This window comes from Alosa pseudoharengus, unplaced genomic scaffold, assembly GCF_046254945.1.
Source record: "Alosa pseudoharengus isolate Yale_2024_CS ecotype anadromous, Long Island Sound unplaced genomic scaffold, YU_APseudo_1.1 YU_APseudo_1.1_scf_20, whole genome shotgun sequence".
Taxonomy (NCBI): Eukaryota; Metazoa; Chordata; class Actinopteri; order Clupeiformes; family Clupeidae; genus Alosa; species Alosa pseudoharengus.
This window is the reverse complement of record NW_027468664.1, coordinates 33,073,250-33,098,249: the sequence shown is the minus strand read 5'-3', so window position 1 is coordinate 33,098,249 and position 25,000 is coordinate 33,073,250. Positions and strand designations below refer to the sequence as shown.

Here is a 25,000-nt window from a genome sequence, read left to right as displayed (position 1 = left end):
GCTGGAGAAGGCGACGAGGCACTCCTAGACCAATTTGTCCTGGGGTTGAAGACGGGCCCGGTCAGGACTGAATTACAACGCCTCCTACGTCGACAGCCACGACAGAGGTTCAAAGACCTGACGACAGAGGCACGTGCTTTGGAAGAAGAGTTGGGGCAGGATGATGACCCCGAGGAGGCCATAGCCAGCGCCGTGAGGGCGAGACCCACCCGCACTGCGCACAGGAGGGACGAGCCAGCTGGTTGGCCCAGGAGAGAGACTGAGGAGACTGCTGGCCACCCTGGAGAGAGACCGAGGAGACTCATGCCAGGTCCCAGAGAGAGATGGCCGAGACTGCTAGCCGTCCCCGGAGAGAGGTTGAGGAGACGGGTGGCCAGCCTCGCAGAGAGATGGATGGGTGGAAAGAGGAGCTGCGCCGAGAACTGAAGAAAGAGTTGGCGGAGCAAGTACAGGCCCTGGGCACGCAGTTAGTAGAACAGCTACAGGGACGACTGACCCCAACGGGCCAACCAAGGGCAAGCTCCAGAGCACCACCACTAACCTCTCCTTCAGACCCCCCTGCTCCAGCAAACCCCAGCCCTGCTAGCAGATTTCAATGGGACTCACAGGGCCGGCCCATCTGCCTGGATTGTGGAGAGGCAGGCCATGTGCAAAGAAGCTGCCCCATGCGACAACGACCAGCGAGGGGTTTTCACAATCCCCCACCGCAGAGGGCCGGCCGGTGGGGGTGGTAAAAGACTCCTCTAATCCTTCCCTGCAGCCTGCTTTGATCGGCGAATGTCCAGGTGTAGAGGTGGAAATTAACGGCCAAACCATACCTTGCCTTTTAGACACTGGTTCTCAAGTAACCCTTATGAGCCAGAGTCTCTTTAACCAACATTTTGGAACTGTGGGCCTAGAATCTGGGGAGGGAATGAATGTCATTGCTGACTGCTGGAAAGAACTGATGCACGGCCTCCACCCTGGTGAGACGGCCTTCCGGGCCCAGCTGCCACCACGGGCCGAGCGAGAGTGGGGGAAGGCCTTTGCTGTTTGCCGACAGACCCGTATGGAGCCCATTCCCCAATTTCAAGGCCATGTGCGACTCCCAAAATCAGACACTGTAACAGTCCCACCCGAGTCAGAAATGTTGGTGTGGGGCCGGACAAGTGAGAGTGCTCCATCCTCTGGTCGCACCCTGCTGGTGGAGCCACTGCCTCAACCTGAGGTGGAATGGAGAGTGGCTAGGGCTGTGGTGACTACTAGGGGTGGCTATGTACTGGTCCGCTTATGTAACCCTCACCCTTACCCTCTTGATATTGCCCCCAGGACCATCGTTGCAGGGCTCCAGGAGGTGGCAGTAGAGGATATCCAGGCTCACCAAGTGCTTCGCTTGCATGATGAAGGGACAGGTACCATTGAAGTTGCTGTTAACCGTGTTGACTGCGTCCAACCTAACTCTACCCTTCCTCCCTCTGCCTTAGGAGAAGAGCTATCCACTGACCAACGGCAGCGGGTAGCTGCTTTGATGGACAAATGGGCTGGAGTTTTCGCCAGGCACGATGAGGACTGGAGTCATCCAACACCAAATCCCAACGGGGACAGCACCTCCTAGCCGAGAGCGGTACCGGCCAGTACCACCCAGCCTGTACCCAGAGCTTTGCAGCCTGTTGAAGGGCATGCTGGAGAGCGGGGTGATACGCGAGAGCTCTAGCCCATGGTCAGCACCCATCGTCCTGGTGAAAAAGAAGGATGGCTCCTGGCGCTTCTGCGTGGATTACAGGAAGTTGAACGCAGTAACTCATAAAGATGCGTATCCTCTACCCCGCATAGAAGAATCACTGACCTGCTTGCAGAAGGCCGCCTGGTACTCAACCTTGGATCTAGCCTGTGGATATTGGCAAGTCGAGGTCGCCCCACCGGACAGAGAGAAGACCGCCTTCACAACACCCATGGGGTTGTATGAGTTTGATCGAATGCCGTACTTTGCAACGCCCCAGCCACATTCCAACGGCTTATGCAACGATGCCTGGGTGGAATGCTTCAGGAGTCGCTACTTATTTATTTGGACGATGTCGTGGTCTACTCGCCGGACTTCGAGAGCCACCTGAAGGACCTGGAACGTGTGTTCCAACGACTGCTGGAGATGGGCCTGAAACTACAGCCAAAGAAATGCAGCCTTTTCCAGAAGCAGGTGACTTACCTGGGTCACGTGGTGAGCCAAGAAGGGGTGGCAACGGATCCAGCCAAGACCGCGGTGGTGGAGCAGTGGGAGGTGCCCAAGACGATCCGTCAGCTGCGGTCCTTCTTGGGATTCGTTAGCTACTACCGTCGGTTTGTCCAGGGTTTCGCTAAGATTGCGGCTCCCTTACACCGCCTCCTGCAGGGAGGCAAGAACGTCAGCAAGAACACCCCAGTGGTGTGGAATGCAGACTGCGAACAAGCCTTCCAACAACTCAAAAGCTCTCTGGTGCGTGCGCCTGTGCTGGCATATGCAGACTTCCAGCTCCCCTTCCGTCTGTACACCGACGCTAGCCTGGAGGGGCTCGGAGCTGTCCTGGCCCAGACTCAAGATGGGAAGGAGCGAGTGATTGCGTATGCAAGCCGCAGTCTGCACCCCACCGAGAAGAACGACCAAAACTACAGCTCCTTTAAGCTAGAGTTTCTAGCCTTGAAGTGGGCTGTCATGGAAAAGTTTAAGGATTACCTCTGGGGTGCTACAGTTGAGGTGTTTACGGATAACAATCCTCTTGTCCACTTGCACTCGGCCCGGCTGGGTGCTGTAGAGCAGCGGTGGGTCTCCCAGTTGGCCAACTACAACTATACCATCAGATACCGGCCTGGTAGGGTCAACCAGAATGCCGATATCCTGTCCCGGTTGCCAGGGGAACAGACAGCTGCCGTGGGAATCGTCAAAGCGGATGGCGGAGCTCGGGCGGAAGAAGATGATTGGGTGCAACGGCAACGGCAAGACCCGGACCTGGGCCGACTAGTAGACTTCATTGAAAGGAGAACACCCCCAACAGGTGCGGAAAGAGATGACCTCAGCACAGCCCTAAAAAGCTGGTTGCGAGAATGGCCCAAACTGGAGAGCAAGGAGGGAGTACTGGTCCGGAGGAGAGTCCCCCAAGAAACTGGGGAACCTAGCCAGCAGATCCTGGTGCCACGCCAGGAAGCCCAAACTCTGTGGGAGGAGTACCACCGCCAGGCAGGCCACGCCAACCCGGACAAGACCACAACTCTCCTACGCCAACGCTACTTCTGGCCAGGCATGGCCAAGGACAGTGTGGACTGGGGCCGGGCCTGCCCCCAATGCATCACCAACAAGCCAGGACCTGAGGTAAAAGCACCACTGGTGCCTATTAAGACAACCTACCCTTTTCAGATTGTAGGCATAGACTACTTGTCACTAGGACAGCCAGAAGATGGTCCTTCCTACATCCTGGTTATGACTGATCTGTTTTCGAAGTATGCCATAGCAGTCCCTACTAAGGACCAGTCGGCCACCACCACTGCCCGGGCCGTGTGGTCTCATCTGTTTCAAGTTTTTGGCTGCCCTGAACAGATCCTCTCAGATCGGGGCGGCGCCTTCGAGTCTGCTTTGTTCACAGAATTATGCAAGCTGTATGGATGCTGGCGGATTCGGACAACGCCCTACCACCCCCAAGGCAATGGGGCCTGCGAACGTTTTAACCAAACGCTCTTGGGCCTGCTGGGAACCTTGCTCGAAGACGAAAAGGCACAGTGGCGGGCCAAGTTGCCTGCCTTACTCCAAGTCTACAACAACACTGCCCACCCAACAACTGGCTTGACCCCTCACTTCCTGGTCTTCGGACGCCATGCCCGCTTGCCGGTGGATTGGATCCACGGAGTGACCCTGCAGGGAGAGGCCCATATTGGCAATGGATGGGTTCGCCACCAGCACCAGGTCTTGCAGAGGGCATACCAGCTGGCACAGAGGCATACCCAACAACAGCAAGGAAGAGACAAGGCGAGGTATGATAGACGGGCCAGAGCATCTGATCTCCTCCCAGGTGAGCGTGTCTTACTTAGACACTTTCACCGAAGGGCACAAGGCAAACTGGCAACCCGCTGGCTCCCTGCCCCATTCGCAGTGGTTGAGAGGGTTCACCCAGACCGACCAGTGTATGTCATGCGGCCAGAGGGGAAAGAGGGCCCCACAAGGACTGCCCACCGCAATAATCTGCGATTATGCCCTGTAACCTTCCCCCAGGAACCTACCTCGTCTGCTGAACAATCGGACCAGGACCGGGATGCGGAACGCAGCCAACTAGATCCAAGGAGGACCTACTGGCCCCTGACCTTCTATGCGCGAAGGAATGCACCGTCAACCGAGGCCCCGGGAACCAGCACTGGACAACCTTCCACCCAGACGGACGTTCCTGAGCAAGGTCCGCCAGTGAGCAGTGTGCCTGGGTTGCCTGCCCCCCCAGTCCCGCCTGCTCCTCGAGGTAATGGGGACCCGTTGCCCATCCGGCGCTTTTCACGTTCTACCCAAAGTAACAGGCCTGCACGATACTGTCCATGATAGTCGGGTCGACTCAAATCGGGGGGGAATTGTCAGCCTGCTGGGAGGTGTGGGGATTTTGTTTATTTGGTTTGCTGTGGTTTATTTACTATTTGCTGTGTGTGTGTATTAGTGTTGTCACGATACCAAAATTATGACTTCGATACGATACCTGCCATAAATATCACGATGCTCGATACTAAAACGATACTATGGCGAAATCCTAAGATATCTGGAGAAGAAAGGACTCATACCTCCTCCAAGTGTATTGAGTCATTTGTGTTGAATTTGGTGCACTTTTGTAGTGTGTAGGTCAATTCTGGGTTCTAAACTTGTAAACTTCCTACATAATGATTCTTTTTTTATAGTCAGTAAAATAGTAGGCCTACTTTCTGTGATTAAGTCCTTTATTGTTTGTTATAGTTAATTTACATTGTGTTGTGTTTTGGCAATAAAGTAGCTTTAAATAGCCAAACTAGGCTAGATCAAGGTCAGTGTTCAAATTACTGCATGCAAATCACTGAATGCTATGCAGAGGGGCCTAATCTTTAGGCCATCTGATGTACAGTATAGGCTACCCTAGGCCTTCCCGTGTTCATGGGATTTCTTTGACAGTTGCAAAGGGGAAAATGTGAGGATAGTCTTTTTTGCGCCCAGTGTACAAGTACGACGTTCCAACCACTCAGGTCTTCGTCAGATAGGCCTACACCATTACCTGTTGCAATATATCTGTGTGCATTACTACATTACGTCTATTTCTTTGATAACATGATTTGCTAGCACGTACTGTAACAATACGCCGCTATTATTATTAGGACTCAACACGCTTTGGTGGTATTATGCTGTGGGCTTTAATTAGCGCATTTCGGGTAGCCTATCCTACATCTGGGCAATAATTATTGAACAAATTGCAGTCTACATGCCACGACAAATATTACCAGTAGTAGGCTACTGACCGAACATGAAATAGATCGTTTACAAGTTATGGTAATGTTATTCTGGCGTGAACATTGCGCTTTCATCACGTTAGCACCCTATGATTACAGCTCGTTATGTCTCGTCAAAATGATTACAGCTCGTTATGTCTCGTCAAAATTCATTGATGAAGGAAGGTTCGCTTTATCCCAGAGAACCATACTCGTTTCACTTAGGCTAGACTAAAACATAAGAGAAGAACTTGGCACTAACCATGTAGTCGTGTTTTCTATAGCATATTCGTTAACCTGTCGTTCTTTGAACTCTTTAAAAATGTTGGGATATGTCTGTGAGGTGTTTTGCCAAGTTCCATGCGTAGCCTACTGCTTTTAAATGACTTTGTGTACCTGATGGCTTGCCTTAATTTGCGATGTATCCGAAATAGTTGCAGATTTCACTGCACCTTTTGTTTTATCCACAAGGCCTAGAACTGTCGGCAAAGAACTATGACGTTGGCTGCGCACTCACTCACTCAGAGCTGCCTGCTTGACACGGCCACTTGCCTAGATGCGTGAAAGGAGCAGTGAGAACAGCAGTTCACACAGACACAGAACGTTATTATTTTAATAAAGTATCGATTCTAAAAACGTCTGAAATCGTATCGTTTTTTGCGTGAAGGCATCGCGATACCTTTTTAGTATCGATACACCGTGCAACACTAGTGTGTATACATACTGGTTGCTGTGTTATGGTTTGCTGTGCCTATATACCGTTTGCTGTGCTGTGGATACAATTGGATTGCTGTGAGTACACCGTGTGTTTCCAATAGACTGCCACCCACATACTAACTCTTCATTGGCGGCTCACTAATGACTCTATTGCTTTGAATTAGACCCGCTCACCGACAATTATGACTCTGCCTATCCTGTTACCGGGATGTTGAAGGGGTTGGGTATAAATAGGGATGTTTTTCAGACTTACGGGAGATTGAGCGGGGATCGGACGCAGCAGCAGACGAGTGGACCCGGGAGCACAGGACGAGACCGGACGAACCCGAGGAACCGCGGCCTGGACCCGAGTTGTATACAACGCCTGCTCCTCTCTCCCAAAAGGAAAGTGAGAAAGTCCTGTGTGTGTGCACTCCATTTCTCCTCTGCTTGTTTTGGTGTCTTCCTGATCTGTTTTCCTGTCCGAGGTGCGAGCCGCGGCGTCAAACCCAGAGACCAGACCAAACGAGACTGTGAGGACCCGACGTCGATTGCTGATACAACGCTCACTAAAAACAACATAAAGGGACGTAAGATTTCTCCTTCCTTGTTGTGGCTTCCTGTTGTTGTTGTTGTGGGCAGTGTGCGCTGGCTCTGCACTGATTCCTGCTTCTGCTGTTCGAGGTCGAGCCGCTTCCTGGTTGAGCCACTGACGTCACCGGGGATTCCCTTCGCCACCGACCGTCGGAACCGTGACGTCACGAACCGGGCTTCCCCACGCACCTCGATTAGGCTACCCCACGACTGGCGTTCCTACGGAGCCTATGGAGGCGCACTCGCGCCATAACTGAACTGCCTCAATTTTATTTTTTTATTTTTCTTTCTTCTTAGCTTAGGCTATTTTTAAAGGACTATTTAAATTCATATTTACTAAATAAAATTGATACTTATTTGTAAACTTGTTGCTGCGATTCTTCTGTGTCCTGGGCATTTATCTGCATTTAAAAGGTTTCGGCTGACACACACACACACACACACACACACACACGCACAAACACACACACAAATATTTTTCCTGTTTCTAGCACTTGAGTAAGGTAAAGAGATGAAATCCTTTATGTGTTGTGTATGTGTGTGTGTGTGTGTGTGTGTGTGTGTGTGTGTGTGTGAGAAGCGTAATTCTCTGTGAATGACCTGCAGAGTGCGAATTACCCCATCATAATTGGGGGGTACTGCTCCTTCACTTCTTCTATGACCATCATGGTCCACTACCATATCAATCCCCACCGTGATCACCAAGTGCAACATGTGTTGTGCAACACATACAAGGTCTAAACAAACTGCTAATCAGTAGGCTACAGAATATCTCATTGTTCTTATATATCCTGTCGTCTCCCTGCAGCCTGTTTACGGTTATATCCTGTGCCTCTCCTGTCTGCTGGCCCCCCTTTCCTTAACACACATGAACAGTGTATAAAACCTAACTGCACCTGCACTTTTAATGTCATTGGTTGTAGATCTTAGTGTTAATATTTCCTGCTAGCACCAAAAAAGTGCCTGATGTCTGTGTGCCCTTTCCTTTTCCTCATAGTGTCTCTTTGAATAAAATAAAATCCTAGATTCATTAAGATAGTATCAGGGTTCTCAGATGAAACTACATTTATCAAACTAAAAATATGAAATAATAGAATGTAAAAACAATACCAACCAATTAAAATACTAGCACATAATATTTAGCCTAGGCTACTTTTATGTTTCCACAGGTTTAGATAGATAGATAGATAGATAGATAGATAGATAGATAGATAGATACTTTATTGATTCCCAAGGGGAAATTCAAAGTTTATCTGATGTTATAACATAGGCTTAGCTACATCAGACCCTCTTGTGCCCGGTAGGCTAATATAAAAACACAGGATCTGTGCCAAAGTAATGTCAAAAAGGCACAAGGCAATTTATTCAAGATAAAATGAGAATGGACACCTAGGCTATGGAGTTCATCTCCTTGGAAAATCGATTTTACCTCACCACACTGTAAAGCTTGATTTAAATAGAGAATTAGCCTATCTTGCTAACTAACCTTGGTAATGGTAACTAACCAAGGTCCACTTTACTAGCCTCATTGCAGGGACGTGCACAGGGGGGTTGCACCCTTCTTGACTCGCGTGGCCCTTCCAATGGGGAAAATAAATAAATAAATCGTACAATGGATGCAGAATTTCACGTAGGCCTAGATAAAAAAAATCGCAAATCCTCATTCACTTCCATTCGGGCACCGAAAGTGAAAGTCAGTAGGGGAAGGGCAAACTCTGTTTGTGGCTGCAGCGCTGTGCGACCAGCACCTGACCTGAGCCTGCATAAGCGGCCCTAGAAGGAGATTGTCGGGGTTGTCGTATGAGACGACTCAACGTTGTCGGAAAAGGTGAGTTTGTGATGTATAACAAATGAACGATCATCGTCATCAAGTTTTATGAAATTAATTACAATCTTCAGAAATCCAGGCTGAGTTTGCCACGTTTAGCCTAAATAATCAGACAGATAGCTTGCAGAGAAGCAGCCCGTTATCACATAGCCTATAGGCTACTATTTTTTTTGGTAGGCATTAGGCAAACTAATGTAAGCTACGTCTATGTCTGCTGATAGTTAGTTTCTCAAATTTCGTTTTAGCAAGAAGAATGAATGATGGAAGTAATGCATCACATTAATTATTTTATTTAAAATGGTTAAATGCCTAAATCCTATCCCTAATATTTTGGGTATTGTTTGAAGCCAAGATGCCCACTGAAAAGAGTCAGATTCAGGAGAGGGAGAGACAATTCAGGGAGGCAGCAATCACAAAAAGCCAACCAGGAGGTGAGACAGAGACTTTGCACTGTGATAAAGATGACGACACTGTGTAGACGAATTGATTAATTAATCAGACTCATATTTTAGCCTACTAATGGCAATGTTTCATAATTACATTACATTTAAGATGAGGAGCAGTCACAAGCCTCCAGACTATGTGAGGAAAATGTGGAACAGGAGGAGGCACAGAGGACAGGAAGGCCTAAGTGATGATCATCAAATATGAGATGAGAGTACCATGCTAGAAAGTACAGGTTTAAAGAGCTGCATGCTAAATAATTGTAATCTAAAGAAACATAGGCTTTTTTAGAGGTCATTTGAAAGATCTTGCCTGAGCAGAACATAAATACCACTAGTGGGCATTAAAATAATGATAAGTTAAGGTGATTGAGTGCTGTATTTCAGTGTTTTACATCTTTGTGTATATATTTTAAAAAAGACACTGTTATTCCCAGTCCTGCATAGCCCGTGAATGTTTTTTTTTTTTTGGGGGGGGGCTTCAGGTCAGAGCAACTGCCCCTCAAAATTCCTGTGCACGTCCCTGCCTCAGTGGATAAGTAGGAGGTAAGTAGCCAGTAATTCAATGTATGAAGACGTGACATGAGCTATGAAAGAACAAAACACGTTTATAAATGAAGGTGGTAAAATCCTCAACAAGCTAGACGTCAGCTAGCAACTTACATTTCACCCATGCATGTCAGCAGCAAACTGAATTTAGCCTACTGGAGGAATTTAACTAGCGTTTTGTCATTCAACGTTGACACTTGCTTGAGAAGTTGAAGTCGTTCTCTATCTCAGTTGCTTCTAGCGCCATGGTGGTTAAAAATGCTACGGTCCACAATAGGGGTGTCTGAAATCGCTTTACATTAAAATGTTCCTACAGTAAAACTAGGAGTTGACTTGTATTGTAACTGTGATGATATTTTTTCACAATATCAGAAAAATTATCTGACCCCCCCAAAACTAATATTTCTGTCTCTTTGGGGGGTACTGGGTCTTCATTGGAGGGTACAGTACCCCCCACTACCCCCTGTAATTCGAACTATGATGACCTGCCGACTGCCGTTGCTCAGGTGACCGGCCAGGCAGTTGGTCTGGAGGAGGCCAAATCCACCCTCACACACACACACACACACACACACACACACACAAATCCGCTCTCACATGTAGCCCACACATTTCACAATCTCCTCACTGTTGGGTTGCTCAATGCCTTAATGACTAAGTACAACTGTTCATTTTGTACTCGCTATTGAGCCATTTCAGTGATTTACCTTACTGATGTTGATAAATTTGATATCAATACTATTGCTGTAATATAATAGGTTACTAAATTACATTGAAATCATACAGAATACTAGGAACGAGCCACACACATCCTCCTATTTGCACACATACACACACACGCACAAAAATATATTGCTGTTTGTTATTTTCTATGTACATTGCTTAATACTCTACAATACCACCTCCACAGCCTTCAATAGTATACTGTTGTAGTCAAAGCAGGGGCAGTTATACTGTACAGTACATACGGGGGGGTGGGAACTACTATAGTTACATACGGGGTGGTGGGAACTACTATAGGTACATACGGGGTGGGAACTGCTATAGTTACATACGGGGTGGTGGAGGTGGTGGGAACTACTGTAGGTACATACGGGGTGGTGGAGGTGGTGGGAACTACTATAGTTACATACGGGCAGTGTTGGGCAAGTTACTTCAAAATCGTAATGTACTATGCATTACTTATTACTGTCATTTCAAAGTAATTTGTTACATTATAATATTACTGTCTCTGAATTGTAAGGCATTACACTACTATTGCATTACTTTTAAGTTACTTTCACCAAAATATCTAGAAATATGGATTTGCCATTCTAAATGCAGTTTATTACGCTCAATGCAGCTTGCTCTTCCAATGGAGGGAGATGTGGTATAGCATAATGACTGAGCTAGGCTTAAGGCAACAGTAGAATGCAATAGGCGCAGTGCTCATAATGCAATACAAGGAACAATCATAGTCAGAATTTTGTTAAAAACCGACAAAAGGTCAAAGTCTGGTAAATTGTGATAGAAATACTGTAACTTTAAGGCCTAGGCCTACTCATTAAAATCAATAGAGAGCCTACTATATTGTAAATCAAAGCTTAAAGGAACCGTATGTAAGATTGTGGCCAAAACGGGTACTACAATCACTTTCAAATTACTGTAGAGCGGTGTATCCCCTTCCCCTCCCCTCTGACTGGCAGAGTTGGCAACCGGATGACGAAACACTACTGACTTTGTGATTAGTAGATAGGTGGAGGGTGGCGCATTAGGCCAAAACACAACATGACAACATCAACATCAGTTGAGGGCTGCAACTTCACTTTTTAAATGACAATATCCTGGCCAGACTACTGTTGTCAGTGATATAAGTATTTGAAATGAACATGATTTCTTAATGTCTAGTGACATATCAGGGCAATTTTATGATTAATTGAAATACATTTTTTACATACGGTTCCTTTAATAAAAACATGTCAAGATGGTGGCCTGCTGGCCATTTCGGTGCCCTAAGTGAGTGGCTTTGAGTGAGTGACATTTAAATGATAACTCAAACACCTAAAGTAAAATAAAAGGCCTATTATTTACAGACCATTACTGTGTATTTTTAAACATTAATTTCTGAAGAAATGCTGTTTTACTTATAAATGGTGCACTGTCACTTTAAGAGCATTGATCTTTACGTTGTCATAATGCCCTTTTGCCAGCTCTTGTTTACAGGCCTTATTTGTTTGAGTTACATTGATAGCACAATATTAACAATAATATGCACAATGTTAAGTTGTTTTAAGCAACCTTCATTGCTTTGGAAATGGAAGTATGCAATGACATGTTGCTTCACATTTCGTTTTGCGAATACAAGTGAATGAGCCTGGTATCCACCTAGCTATCTGAATGGAATGCGTTTCAGTCGACTCAGCATATCATGTGCTTCATGTAGCCTAAATGCTTGGAAAACGAATGATTGAAGACCCACCAATTCTAGTACTACGTGGTGATTGAGAGAACCCAAAAGGTAGCCTATCAAACTTGCATGTAACATCGTGTTAGTGCATTTTGACATTGTAAACGTTATTGATGAAGAGTGAAACGCAGTTTGCAGTAAAGCTACTATTCATTGGTTACATTTGGGTGCCCCCTCTGTCCTTTGGTGCCCAACGCAAAGTGCGTGATGCGCGTGGTGGGAGCGGTGGCACTGCCAGGCTACACAATCTTTTTCTGCATTTCTATCCCTTTATTCTCTTCAATTCAAGTTCACAGCACAAAGCTGACATGCACAACACCATAGTTTGTGTTTTATCAAGAATTAAAAAGATTAGCGTGGCACTACTTTAGATGCTTCATTAATTTACTTGTGCTATTTCGCGAGCTGAGAGATCTTTCGGTTTCGCACACAAAGTGCACTAACTATTATGTTCTTCATAGCCTTGTCTCTGACAAGCTGAGAATAATGAGCGTAGGCTTATGTCCATCCTGCAAATAGAGTCCGCCTGCGAGTCTGCTGCAGCCACAGTCATGTTCAACCAGTATCAGGAGATAACGTTCTACTATTTTGCGCGGATTTTTTCTCCTCTGTTGTTCTCGCGTGGTGTTTGCGAATATGTATCAAAACAAAACAAGCGCTTAATTTTGGGTTAAACTGCATTGTAACGCGCGTTACTGAAGTTTGTACCGAGTAAATATTACCCATTTTTTTTTTGTAATGCCTTACATTACCGCGTTACCGCAAACAGCAATATATTACAGTAATTACATTACTTTTGTAACGCATTACTCCCAACACTGCATACGGGGTGGTGGGAACTACTATAGGTACATACGGGGTGGTGGAGGTAAAGTGCTCCAGATGTGCAGGTTAGTTCCTTGCATGGTAGCCTCCGCCATCGGTGTATGAGTGTGTGTGTGAATGGGTGAATGTGAGACATGAAATATGGTGCTTTGAGTACTTGGGAAAGCTCTATATAAATGCAGGAAAGCGCTACATAAATGCAGGAAAGAGCTACATAAATGCAGGAAAGCGCTTCATAAATGCAGGAAAGCGCTATATAAATGCAGGAAACCGCTACATAAATTCAGGAAAGCGCTACATAAATGCAGAAAAGTGCTATATAAATGCAGGAAAGCGCTACATAAATGCAGGAAAGCGCTATATAAATGCAGGAAAGAGCTACATAAATGCAGGAAAGCGCTGTATAAATGCAGGAAAGAGCTACATAAATGCAGGAAAGCGCTGTATACTGTAAATGCAGTCCATTTACCATTTTGTTTGCCTTCTTGGACCTTTCTTTGGCAGGCTAAAGCTAAATCAGTGAAGGTGATGATCTCATAAAATAAAAAAATATAAAATATAATACCTTTGTCTGTCTTGGAAAGACTCAAGAGCTTTGAGGCCATGCTTGTCATACAGTAAATACATGTGACTGAATGAGTTTAAAGCTCATTGTCAGCTACCCCAGTCATGGAACCCATAGTGTTCTACCATGGTATGATTTCCGTAGTGTACTGCACTTTTCAATTCAGGAACATTTGTGATATACTGTCTGATTGAACACGGATGTGTGATAAGGTGGGTGAGCGAGGGATGGGAGAGGGCGTTGCCTTTAGCGATGGCGGCGAGCTTGGCGGTGTTGGCGGTGTTGGCGTCGGTGCCCGGGGCGGGCGTCTCAGGCAGGGTGTAGGGGTTGTTGGGCAGCTCGCCCTGCTTGGGCAGCGTGCGGGGCAGGAACCAGAAGGGGATGCCTGACAGCAGCATGATGCCCGCTGACACGAAGAAGCCAAGCCACCATGCACCCACCCAGCGGGCATCCTTAGGGGTGATGGTCACACTCTCTGCAGGACGACACACACCACACACATACATGCATACACACACACACACACAGATAAACATGCATACATGCACATACACATGCACATACAGTTAAGACCCAAATTATTCAGAGCCATGCCAAATGTTAATTTATAGTGCATTTTTATCATTCCTGCCTGGAAATGACCCAAGCACAAGACAAAAAGACCATACTTAGTATACCAGAATAATAGATGTTATATAGATATATAAATATTTCTGCATTTCCGTGGTCATATAAGCAATCATATTACGTAAAGATTTGGCAATAGTATGAATAATTATAGGTTTAGCTGTACATACACAGACATAACATAGCATAGCATAACATAGCATAACATAGCATAACATAACATAGCATAGCATAGCATAGCATAGCATAGCATAGCATAACATAACATAGCATAACATAGCATAACATAACATAACATAACATAGCATAGCATAGCATAACATAACAGCATAGCATAGCATACCATAACATAGCATAACATAGCATAACATAACATAACATAACATAACATAACATAACATAGCATAACATAACATAACATACTGTAACATAACATAACATAACATAACATATAAAAGTGTAAGTATAAGTATACAATGCATAGAATTGTAAATACACATATATAATTATTCCTATGTAAATACACATATATATAATCATTCATATTTCCACACAGTACTGTATGTAAAGCGCCTGATGTAACTGTCTTTAAGGACGTGCTTCTTACCGACGTCAACAAAGCCGATGTCCACGTAAAGTCTGGCACACATAGAGCCCAACAGGAAGCCAAACATGGGTCCTAGCAGGGTGATCGTCTGCAAACAAGCTGATAGGAAGAAACGCGTATACACACACACACACACACACACACACACACACACACACAAATACATGCACACGCACACACACACACACACACACACACACACACACAGGGTGATCATCTGCAGACAATCTAAGAGTAAGGCATTCAGCTTTCTTATGCGTTTCCACATGTGTTCTCTCTCTCTCTCTCAGTTCAATTTCAGTTCAAATTGCTTCATTAGCATGACTGTGTGGATACAGTGCTGCCAAAGCTACTGTTAAGAGCATCACACACATCACCCTGGCAGTTGGGTTAGCCCCTTGAGCCGTGGATCTGCCCAAGGTTTCTTCCTTGGTAAGGGAGTTTTTCCTTGGCCCTGTTGCTCTTGGGTGCTCCTTGTTGGTGCCCCCCCCCCCCAATCCCAATCCTCCCCCACCTTTCTTACGCACCCCTTGCCACTTAATCTACTAAACCCCTTTATTACATTAATACACAGGATTAGATGTTAAAATCCCTTGTGCCAAAATCCAAGGTAAAAACACATTCAGAAGCCCCTGCTCAAGTTTAACTTTAAAAAGCACACTACCCACAAATCTGCCAACAAATGGTCACAAGCACAATACAAATGGCCCATCCAACAGCAGTATATAATATGCGGCATGTCATTGGGCTTATCAAGTGGGCACCCTCATTCACCGATGTTTCGTTAAGTTAGGCCCACGACACCTCATGAAGGCTTAACAGTGAAACCAGCGTCCTGGAGACACTCCCCTCCATGCTGCCACCATATTACCACATAATATCCAGTACCCAAAATACTCTTAACTAGCCCAGGCATGGTCAAGGTTGGCTAGGTTGGTCCGTCCCGTTGATGTGGACTGAACCATCGCCATAAAAACCCTTGCCAACCAACCATCAACCTAGGCACAGCCCATCACAAACACAAAAGCCAGTTAGCTTAGCCAGTTAGCTTAGGCCCCATCACAAACACAAAACAAATTAGCCAGTTAGCTTACGCCCCATGCTGCCACCATATTACCACAACAAACATCCAAATACCCTTAACCAACCTAGGCATGGTCTAAGTTGGCTAGGTTGGTCCGTCCCGTTGATGCGGACTGAACCATAAACCATAAAAAACCTTAGCCAAGTACCATCAACCTAGGCACAGTCCATCACAAACACAAAACAAATGAGCCAGTTAGCTTACCTTAGCTTGCGCCCCAGGAAGGGTAATTTCTCCTTACCCACAACCATTCGCTTGCCCGTTCTGCTGCTAAAGACATGTTACTAACCACCTGCCTTAGACTTCGACCACAAATGCCCAATTCAGACAGCAAGCCAGTAGCAGATCTGGCCACAAACCCACGTCAGAGAATGTCTAATAAGGGGAGAACCTTCACTCTCGGAACGCTTCCGGTGTGGTACTGTATCTAGGGGCGCTCACAGGCGAGTCCAGAATGAATGGAGGTCTATGGAGCTGTACCCCTCAAAATCCACTTTTCTCGGGATATAATTTTTTTTCAAGTAATTTGAATATTGTATTCGAAAGGGGAGGCAAAGACAATACACTTGGTTGAGTATTATATTTTTTAAAGTCACTTGACGTCATTCATTAGCATGATCATAGCATAGCATAGCATCAATGCTAGCGTGTTATGGGCAACAACGACCCAACCTGTAAGAAAACGAAAGGACATGACTCCCGGATTATTTCACTTTTGATTGATAATCCATATCCATTTTGCAAAAAATTAAATTAAATCTGAGGGTTTCAGTTGTTAAATAGTTTAAAACAATAAATGTAGCCATGTAGCTCCATAGGACCCCATGTATTTTGGACTCGCCCGCGATCGCCATCTAGGTGAACTGCAGCCAAGTTCGGTTTGTATGGGATTAATAGAGAGTGGGGAGGCTCTCCGTAGACGGGCTCTGCCCACGTGCACCGATTTCAATAGGCCTTAATCGTGCACTCCAACCTCGCTTAGCTGCCTCCTCTGCTATTTCAGTGTATTTAGCTCTCTTCAGCTCATTGGCCACTTCCACTCTGTCTTCCCAAGGAACAGTGAGTTCAATGAAGTAAACTATCTTCTCTGAATCCGACCATAGAATTACGTCGGGTCGTAGCTTAGTACTCACTATATGTGGAGGTACCGCCATCTGCTGGCCAAGATCAACCTTCATTTCCCAGCCCGCCCCATTTTTCAACTGGCCGGTTTTACACCTGGTCTTCACGGAACAAGGTTTATCCCCCTGACGTACAAAGTTAATTTGCCTTACCCCTTTACTAGCTGCTAATGAATTGACTTCTCTCCTTTTATCCTCTATTGCCGCTGCCACACATTTCAATACCTGGTTATGACGCCACGTATACCGCCCCTGGGTGAGACTTACCTTGCATCCTGATAGGATATGGTGGAGACTGCCCACACACGAGCAAAGTATGCATTTATCATCCTCACCAAACCATTAACTTAAATTCTTGGGAGATGGGAGCACATCATATGTAGCACCTAACATAAATCTGATCTTACCAGCTTCCATGCCCCATAGATCTTTCCATTTAATCCGTCTTTTTTCCACCCCTTCCCAGTTCACCCACTGCCCTTGTTTTGCCTGCGACACTGCCTTAGTACATCTTACAGCCTCCTCCTGTCTATGCATTTCCTCCACTACCATTTTCCTCTTTTCTCCTGCAGAAGCCTTATTCCACAAGGGTTTACTTGCACCCACCCCTAGACCCCCCCGCCCGTGCTGCACATGGCCCATTATATCCCTATGCTTCAATGCTGATTGAGCTTGCTTAACTGCCTGCTCTGGGTTCCACTTCCTCCCTGCATTAACTGTGGGTGCAACTTTCCTCACCACTGGGTCCTTGGACTGAGTAAGAGTCAATTCCAATCTAGCCTTAGCACACTTAAATTCCTCTGTCAGACTAGATATTGGCAACTCTACAATACCCTTCCCATACAAGGCTACACTGCTTAAGCAGCGTGGGACTCCGAGCCATTTTCTGACAAAGGAGTTGATCATTTTTTCCAACCTCTCTACCTTTGACAGAGGAACTTCATAAACTGTCAATGGCCACATTAGCCGAGGCAACAAACCAAACTGCAAACACCACAGCTTGAGCTTACCTGGCAGCCCCGACTTGTCAATTTTTGCAATACCTTGCCTAGTGACCTGTCTCAAGTCTTCAACCTGTGATTTATCACTAAGGCTTGCATCATACCACCTTCCCAGACTCTTCACTGGTTTCTCCAGAACTGTGGGAATCACCTCCTTATTTATAGCAAACTTCTTATCTGTTACCTTCCCTTTAACAATTGAGAGACTTCTAGACTTACTTGGTTTCACCTTCATTCTGGCCCATTGCAGATTACTATTTAACTTACCCAGCAACCTGTTGGTGCATGGAATGGTTGACGTCAAGGTTGTCATGTCGTCCATGAAAGCCCGAATCGGGGGGAGGCGTGGCCCTCCCTGCAACTTCTCCCCACCCACTACCCATTTTGAGGCCCTAATGATGACCTCGATTGCCATTGTAAAAGCAAGTGGGGAGATGGTACATCCGGCCATTATTCCTATCTCAAGTTGTTGCCACCCTGTGGTGTAATCAGCTGTAGTAAAACATAATTGAATATCCAGAAAGTATGCTTTTACTAGGCTTTTAATGCTACCTGGGATTCTGAAATAATCAAAGGCCTCCCACAACAGACTATGCGGCACAGACCCAAAAGCATTAGCCAAATCCAAGAACACAACGTGCAGGTCTCTCTTCTCATGCTTTGCTAATTAAATTTGGTGCCAAATCATGCTGGTATGCTCTAAGCACCCGGAGAAGCCAGGAATTCCAGCTTTTTGCACCATGGTATCAATTAGTTTATTCCTTTCAAGGTAATTTGTCAGTCTCCGTGCCACCACACTGAAGAAAACCTTCCCTTCAACATTCAGTAGACTAATTGGCCTAAATTGATTAATCTCTACTGCGTCCTTTTCTTTGGGAATAAATATTCACCCAGCCCTCCGCTAATTGCCATAAAAATCTTAAAACATCTGGTGCGCTCTTATACAACCGGTAGGGCACTCCATTAGGTCCCGGGGCTGAAGAGGCCCTTGCACGTTTAATTACTTCTTGCACCTCTTTCCACCTTGGTGGACTATCGTCGCATTGGCTACTTAATTCACCAATAGGTGGGATATCAGCAGGAAGTACCATCTCTCTGAACCTCTCCCTATCTTTGTGCACTCCCTCTAAATACTCCTCAAGCTTCTGCTTAGGTTCCAAAAGACTACCACTCTTCTGCATTACGAATAAAGACTTAACATTGTCATGTCATGACAGAAACTGTATTTCGCTACGCTACTTGTTTTGGAACATCAACGAACACCACTAACCACTCGGTGAGTTGCACAGTTTTGAAAACGAACGTTAAGGGTTGTTTTAGGACATGTTTGAGTAGCCTACTACAATATGCCCATTGCCAGCCACCCTGAGAAGTCAAAGGCGATTCAAAACGAGTCAGAAAAGTCGAGATAGGACCAATCGTCAAAATTTCGGTGTCCACCACTTTAGTTCATCCAAAACAAACCAGAAAAGGGCCTTAAAGTTAGCCTAGAAATCTAGACGCGCCCCTAGCGGCAGCTAGTCTAGCAACTCTCCGTTGGCTTGTGAGCTCCAGAAATCGAAACTCAATCAGGCCAATGAAATCGTGTATAGAGTCGTTAGGTGGGCTTAACATAATGATTGATGGCAGAGTTGCAACGGTTTGGCTTGAATTCCCTGCTACTTGAAAACAAATAAGATGGATGTTGCTGTTGGCGAACAGTGTGACAAGAGTTAAGCTTTTATTAAGTTGGCAAACGTTTGAACTATCCAACTAGCTCCGCTGGTGGGAAACGCATGGGACTCATAGCGCTGCCGCTGTCCTATTCCTATAGGGAATTTGAAAGACAACTGATTATCCCGCCCCTCGGACTGAGCACTGTGAACGGTGAGTGCCCAGACCCTACATTTTAATGTGGGTCTGACTCGTCAGGCTACCTTAAAGTGCTAAAAACCGGAATTTTCCTTTAAGCACACCAGATGGCCCTTAAGCACACTAGACCGTAGTACCCTTAAGCACACCAGATGGCCTTACTTTGAACTTAGTACCCTTAAGCACACCAGATGGCCTTACTCTGAACTTAGTACCCTTACCCTTAGTACCCGTACCCTTAGTACCCTTAAGCACAGTGTGTATACAGTAGGTGGCACCATGAGAGTGCCAACATGAATGTGCCAGCGTGGGTGTGCCAGCATGGGTGTGCCCACACTTCCTGTTCCGTGACCACACACACCAGTACCAACTGGCATGCATTTGATAAACAACTCATTGCATTGAGCGGTGCCGTCACAAATAGCAGCGAATGGTAATCTACTGAGGGGGAGAGAGCACTTACCAATGTAGAAGGCAGAGTTCTCTGCCTTGGCGTAGTCATCGATGTAGGAGATCCCCAGAGGTGTGACTGGCGTCTCCCCAATACCCCTCAGGGCGTTCCCCAAAAACACGTAGATCCACATGTGGGAACCTGAATCCCTCACACAGTCTGGGGAGGAAACACAAACACACACACACACACACATAGTCATGGTTGAACATACAAATGCAAAGACAAAGTCATCATCCCTCCCGCACACAGATAGACATCTTCACAAGGCTACCTCCTGTCCTTACAAAGGTTCCCACTGCTTAACATTCAGCTAACAATGTTACATTACATTACATTACATTACATTACATCACATTACATTTGGCTGACGCATTTTTAACCAAAGCGACTAACAACATGGTAAACAGTTTAAGTTTTAAAGCAATTCTCTCAACAATTTTAGGACAATTTAAAAATGGTAGAGTACAGTAAGAATAAGTGCATCAGTGAGGGCTGTTTTTAAACAGTTGAGTGTCAGTTCAAGATGGGTGGTAAGTGCTAGGATCAGCAAGACTTGTTGTAAGTGGTGCTATGAGAGGAGATGTTCTCTAAAGAGCTGGGTCTTCAGGAGTTTTTTGAAAATGGAGAGGGATGTCCCTGCCCTTGTAGGAATTGGCAGTGTGGTCCACCAACGAGGAACAACCGATGAGAAAAGTTTGGATTGGCCTGAGTGTACCGCTGGTAGAGCTAGACGTCGTTCGTCTGAGGAGCGCAACAGTCTGGAGGTAGTGTATGTCTGTATGAGGGCATTCAAGTAGGTGGGACCAGAACCGGAAACTACTTTGTAGGCAAGCGTTAGAGCCTTGAATTTGATGCGGGCCGCCATAGGTAGCCAGTGTAGCTGGATGAGCAGCAGTGTAACACGTAACACGTTCTGGATCATCTGAAGGTATTTCACTGCGCAGGCTGGGAGACCTGTCAGGAGGGCGTTGCAGTAGTCAAGTCATGAGATGACTATAGCCTGAACCAGGAGTTAGGTAGCATCTGGAGTCATTTTCCGTATGTTGTAGAGTGCGAAACGGCACGACCGGGCGACTGAGGCAACATGAGAAGGTTAGATCCTAGATTTCTTGCAGTCCTCCAATTTCTTTTCGGGACATGGAAAAAAGTTTCAACTACAGCCCTGTTTATCAATGAGGGGAAATCTTCAGACTCTGCAGACACTCTCTCAGACACTGCATCTCTTAGGTGTCACGACGCAACAGGTCCCACTCCATGCAACACAAGTAGCCTACTCCTCTTCGGTAGCCATAGCTTCACAATGTCCGCAGGTACACCACCAGTTTCCAGAAGTGCAAGGCTGTGTTGCGCCATTGACTACAGGTAGCTCTCTCTCTCGTAGCCCTTTCACGGAGCTCCCGCAGCTCGAAAAGATAACGACGTCCATCAAACCGAAAGGGTTCATCCACGATGTCTTCAATTTCGTTCAAATAACCTGCCATCTCTTATGTCTCCTGTTGCGTTCAGTGCTTCTCTTATGCGCTCAGTGCTTTCTTTTGGCAACAACGTTTCACACGAGATTTACTTCACATCCCAGAGAGTTCTGTTTTCCCAAGGCGCCTGCCTGTATGTGAACCAGACGTGAACGATAATGTATTTCTTTTTAATAAACTGCCTGTACACTTACAAAGTTCTCAATGCTTCGGTTTACATGTAGAGACCCTCATTATGCTACCGTGTAAGTGTGGTGCTATTTTGAGCCTTGTTAGTGGTATAGAAATAGCGATTACTTTTACTGTACGTGTGCCCCGAACGCTAGCGTTAAATACTAATTAGCGGTTAGCAATAAAACTGGTCACATTCGACTAGCATGAAAACAAATCCCAGCGAACGGTCGAACTCGGTACACATGTGTTATTAACCCCTAGGTTCATTTTGCGCCGGAATTGTCCTTTAAGTTCAGCAGTAAAACAGCAAACAGACCCTGTGACCCAGTACCCAGAGAGCCAGTGATCCAGTACCCGGAGAGCCTGTGACCCAATACCCAGAGAGCCTGTGATGTCTGCGGAGCGGCTACCTGCGTCGATGTCCTGCGAGATCTCGATCTGGACATCTGGGTGATCCTTCGCTGCTCTGGAGTCCAGACAGGGACTGATTCTCATGCTGTCATTCTCCCAGCTCTGGATCACTGTGTCAAACTTATACCTGCACACATGCACACATACACACATGTACATGTACACACACACACACATACTCACACACAGAGACTCACTCACACACACACACACACAGAGGGAGACTCACACACAGACACACACACACACATACACACACAGAGAGAGACTCACACACTCACACATACACACACACACACACAGAGATAGACTCTCTCACACACACACACACACCCACACACACACACACACTCACTCACACACACACATGCACACACACACACACACACACACACACACACACACACACACACAGGTCAGCATAGTGGGTCTGCATTCAGAACAGTTTGTCTATATTGTGCATAATCATCAAACAGCCTATTAATGCCTGTGATTGGAGTCTGATTTCTGGTCCATTCCTCTCATGCCACAGTGTAGGCACACCGCATGCCCCATACATGCCCCATACATCACAGCATGCTCATACATCACAGCATGCCCCATACATAACACAGCATGCCCCCATACATCACACATCACGCCCCCATACAACACACATCATGCCCCCATACATCACACATCATGCCCCCATACATCACACATCATGCCCCATACATCACACATCATGCCCCCATACATCACACATCACACCCCCATACAACATACATCATGCCCCATACATCACACATCATGCCCCCATACATCACACATCACGCCCCCATACAACACACAGCATGCCCCCATACAACACACAGCCTGCCCCATACATCACACAGCATGCCCCCAATGCCCCATACATCACACAGCATGCCCCATACATCACAGCATGCCCCATACATCACAGTGTAGGCACACAGCATGTCTTATACGTAACAGTGTAAGCACACAGCATGTCTTATACATAACAGTGTTAGCACACAGCATGTCTTATATGTAACGCATGCCCCATACATCACAGTGTTAGCACACGGCATGTCTTATATGTAACGCATGCCCCATACATCACAGTGTTAGCACACGGCATGTCTTATATGTAACGCATGCCCCATACATCACAGTGTTAGCACACAGCATGTCTTATATGTAACGCACCGTCCCATGAAGAAGTGTGGCAGGCCGGTCAGTAGTGAGCCCACGGCCATCAGGAAGCAGCCAATCCCGATCAGGCGAGGCCGATGCATTTTTGCCCCAAAGTGGCTCACGAATGCCAGGAAGAGCAGATTACCTAGGCAAGGCAAGGCAAGGCAAGGCATGTTTATTTATATAGCACATCTCATACACATGGTTAAGTCATATTGTCAAAAGATTTTGAAAAGTAAAAGTACATAAAATAGAATCAAAAGACATACAGTAAAAGACACAAAGTAGAATTATTTTAAAAATCATGAAAAGGCAGAGTGCATCTAATTAAAAGGAAGTGCATTTAATCAGTTATCAGAGAGAATCTGAGAACAGTTTGGTCTTAAGTGTACTTTAGTTTATCTCATAAACCAACATGCTCAGTTACATGATCTCATAGACCATGTTCAGTTATCAGTTACACAATAGACCATGTTCAGTTCTCAATTACACAATCTCATAGACCATGTCCAGTTATCACTGTGCTTTCTGTTGTTCAATCAATCAGTACTAAAATTCTTTAAGTCCATATTTAGTTTCATTTCATTGGCCTACATAAAGTGTATTTTAACGGCCATAACTGCTGCTGATTGTTAAACTGTTCATGTAGTTGAATTCCTCTCTGCTATATACCCAACTTGTAGTGTGCACCCATTACAGGAAATGAGCCAGTCCAATCAGTGAGAAACTTAGCATCTAGATAGACTGCAATCTCTGATGATTTTCATCTGAAATCAATGTAGAGTCCTACTCGACTATAATGAAACACACATACCTGTGTTCTTTTATCTGTGTTGTTCTGATCTCTGATAACCAACACATAAGCTCAGCGTCATACCCATGTCTGATAACTAACACATAAACTCTGAGTTGTTCTGATCTCTGATAACCAACACATAAGCTCTGCGTCATACCCATGTCTGATAACTAACACATAAGCTTTGCGTCATATCCATGTCTGATAACCAACACATAAACTCTGCCTCGTACCCATGTCTGATAACTAACACATACTGGATGAGTTCTGTGTCATACCCATCTCTGACAACCAGGGGCGCTGCTAGACAATGTGGGCCCTATGACAGACAATAATTCTGGGCCCCCCTGATAATATATAGTATTATTGGGGACTCTCTGGGGGCCCCCTGTCAGTACTGGGCCCTAAACCCCTGTGGCCCCCAGCGTCGTCCCTGCTGATAAGCAACAAATAAGCTCTGTGACATACCCATCTCGAAGCTGCCATCTATGAGTCCGATGAGGGAGCTGGAGAGGTCGAAGCGTCTCTCGATCTGGGTGATGGCACTCTTCATGTAGGTGCCCGACAGTGCTTTGGAGAAGTAGGCGAAGGACAGCGCTACGATGAACATCTGACCACAAACCAATCAGACAGGAGCAAGACACGGGCGAAAACACAAATGAGTAATGAGAGAAGTAGGAATGATTAAAAGAAGTTGTTTAAGGTTTAAGGTTAACCCAGTCTGACACCGCTAGCCTATCTTAGCATAGCTAAATGGGAGGCTAACTGGTCTAAGCCACTTCCAGTGAATTATGCTAAGCTAGGCCAGTGGTGTCAGACAGTTATTGCACGCACAGAGAAGTGA

General features: G+C 45.9%; 1 protein-coding gene across 1 annotated transcript in view; it reads right to left on the bottom strand.

Annotated features, from left to right (window-relative positions):
• The window catches only part of slco1e1 (solute carrier organic anion transporter family, member 1E1), a 39,645-nt gene that overhangs the window by 13,028 nt on the left and 1,617 nt on the right, over positions 1–25,000 (bottom strand). Inside the window, exons 2-7 of the mRNA XM_076297138.1 lie at positions 24,625–24,766; positions 23,373–23,505; positions 22,181–22,308; positions 20,134–20,280; positions 14,614–14,712; positions 13,624–13,854 (exon numbers count right to left, since the gene is read on the bottom strand). Coding sequence (XP_076153253.1) covers positions 13,624–13,854; positions 14,614–14,712; positions 20,134–20,280; positions 22,181–22,308; positions 23,373–23,505; positions 24,625–24,766 — 880 coding nt within the window. The remainder of the gene's footprint in view (positions 1–13,623; positions 13,855–14,613; positions 14,713–20,133; positions 20,281–22,180; positions 22,309–23,372; positions 23,506–24,624; positions 24,767–25,000) is intronic.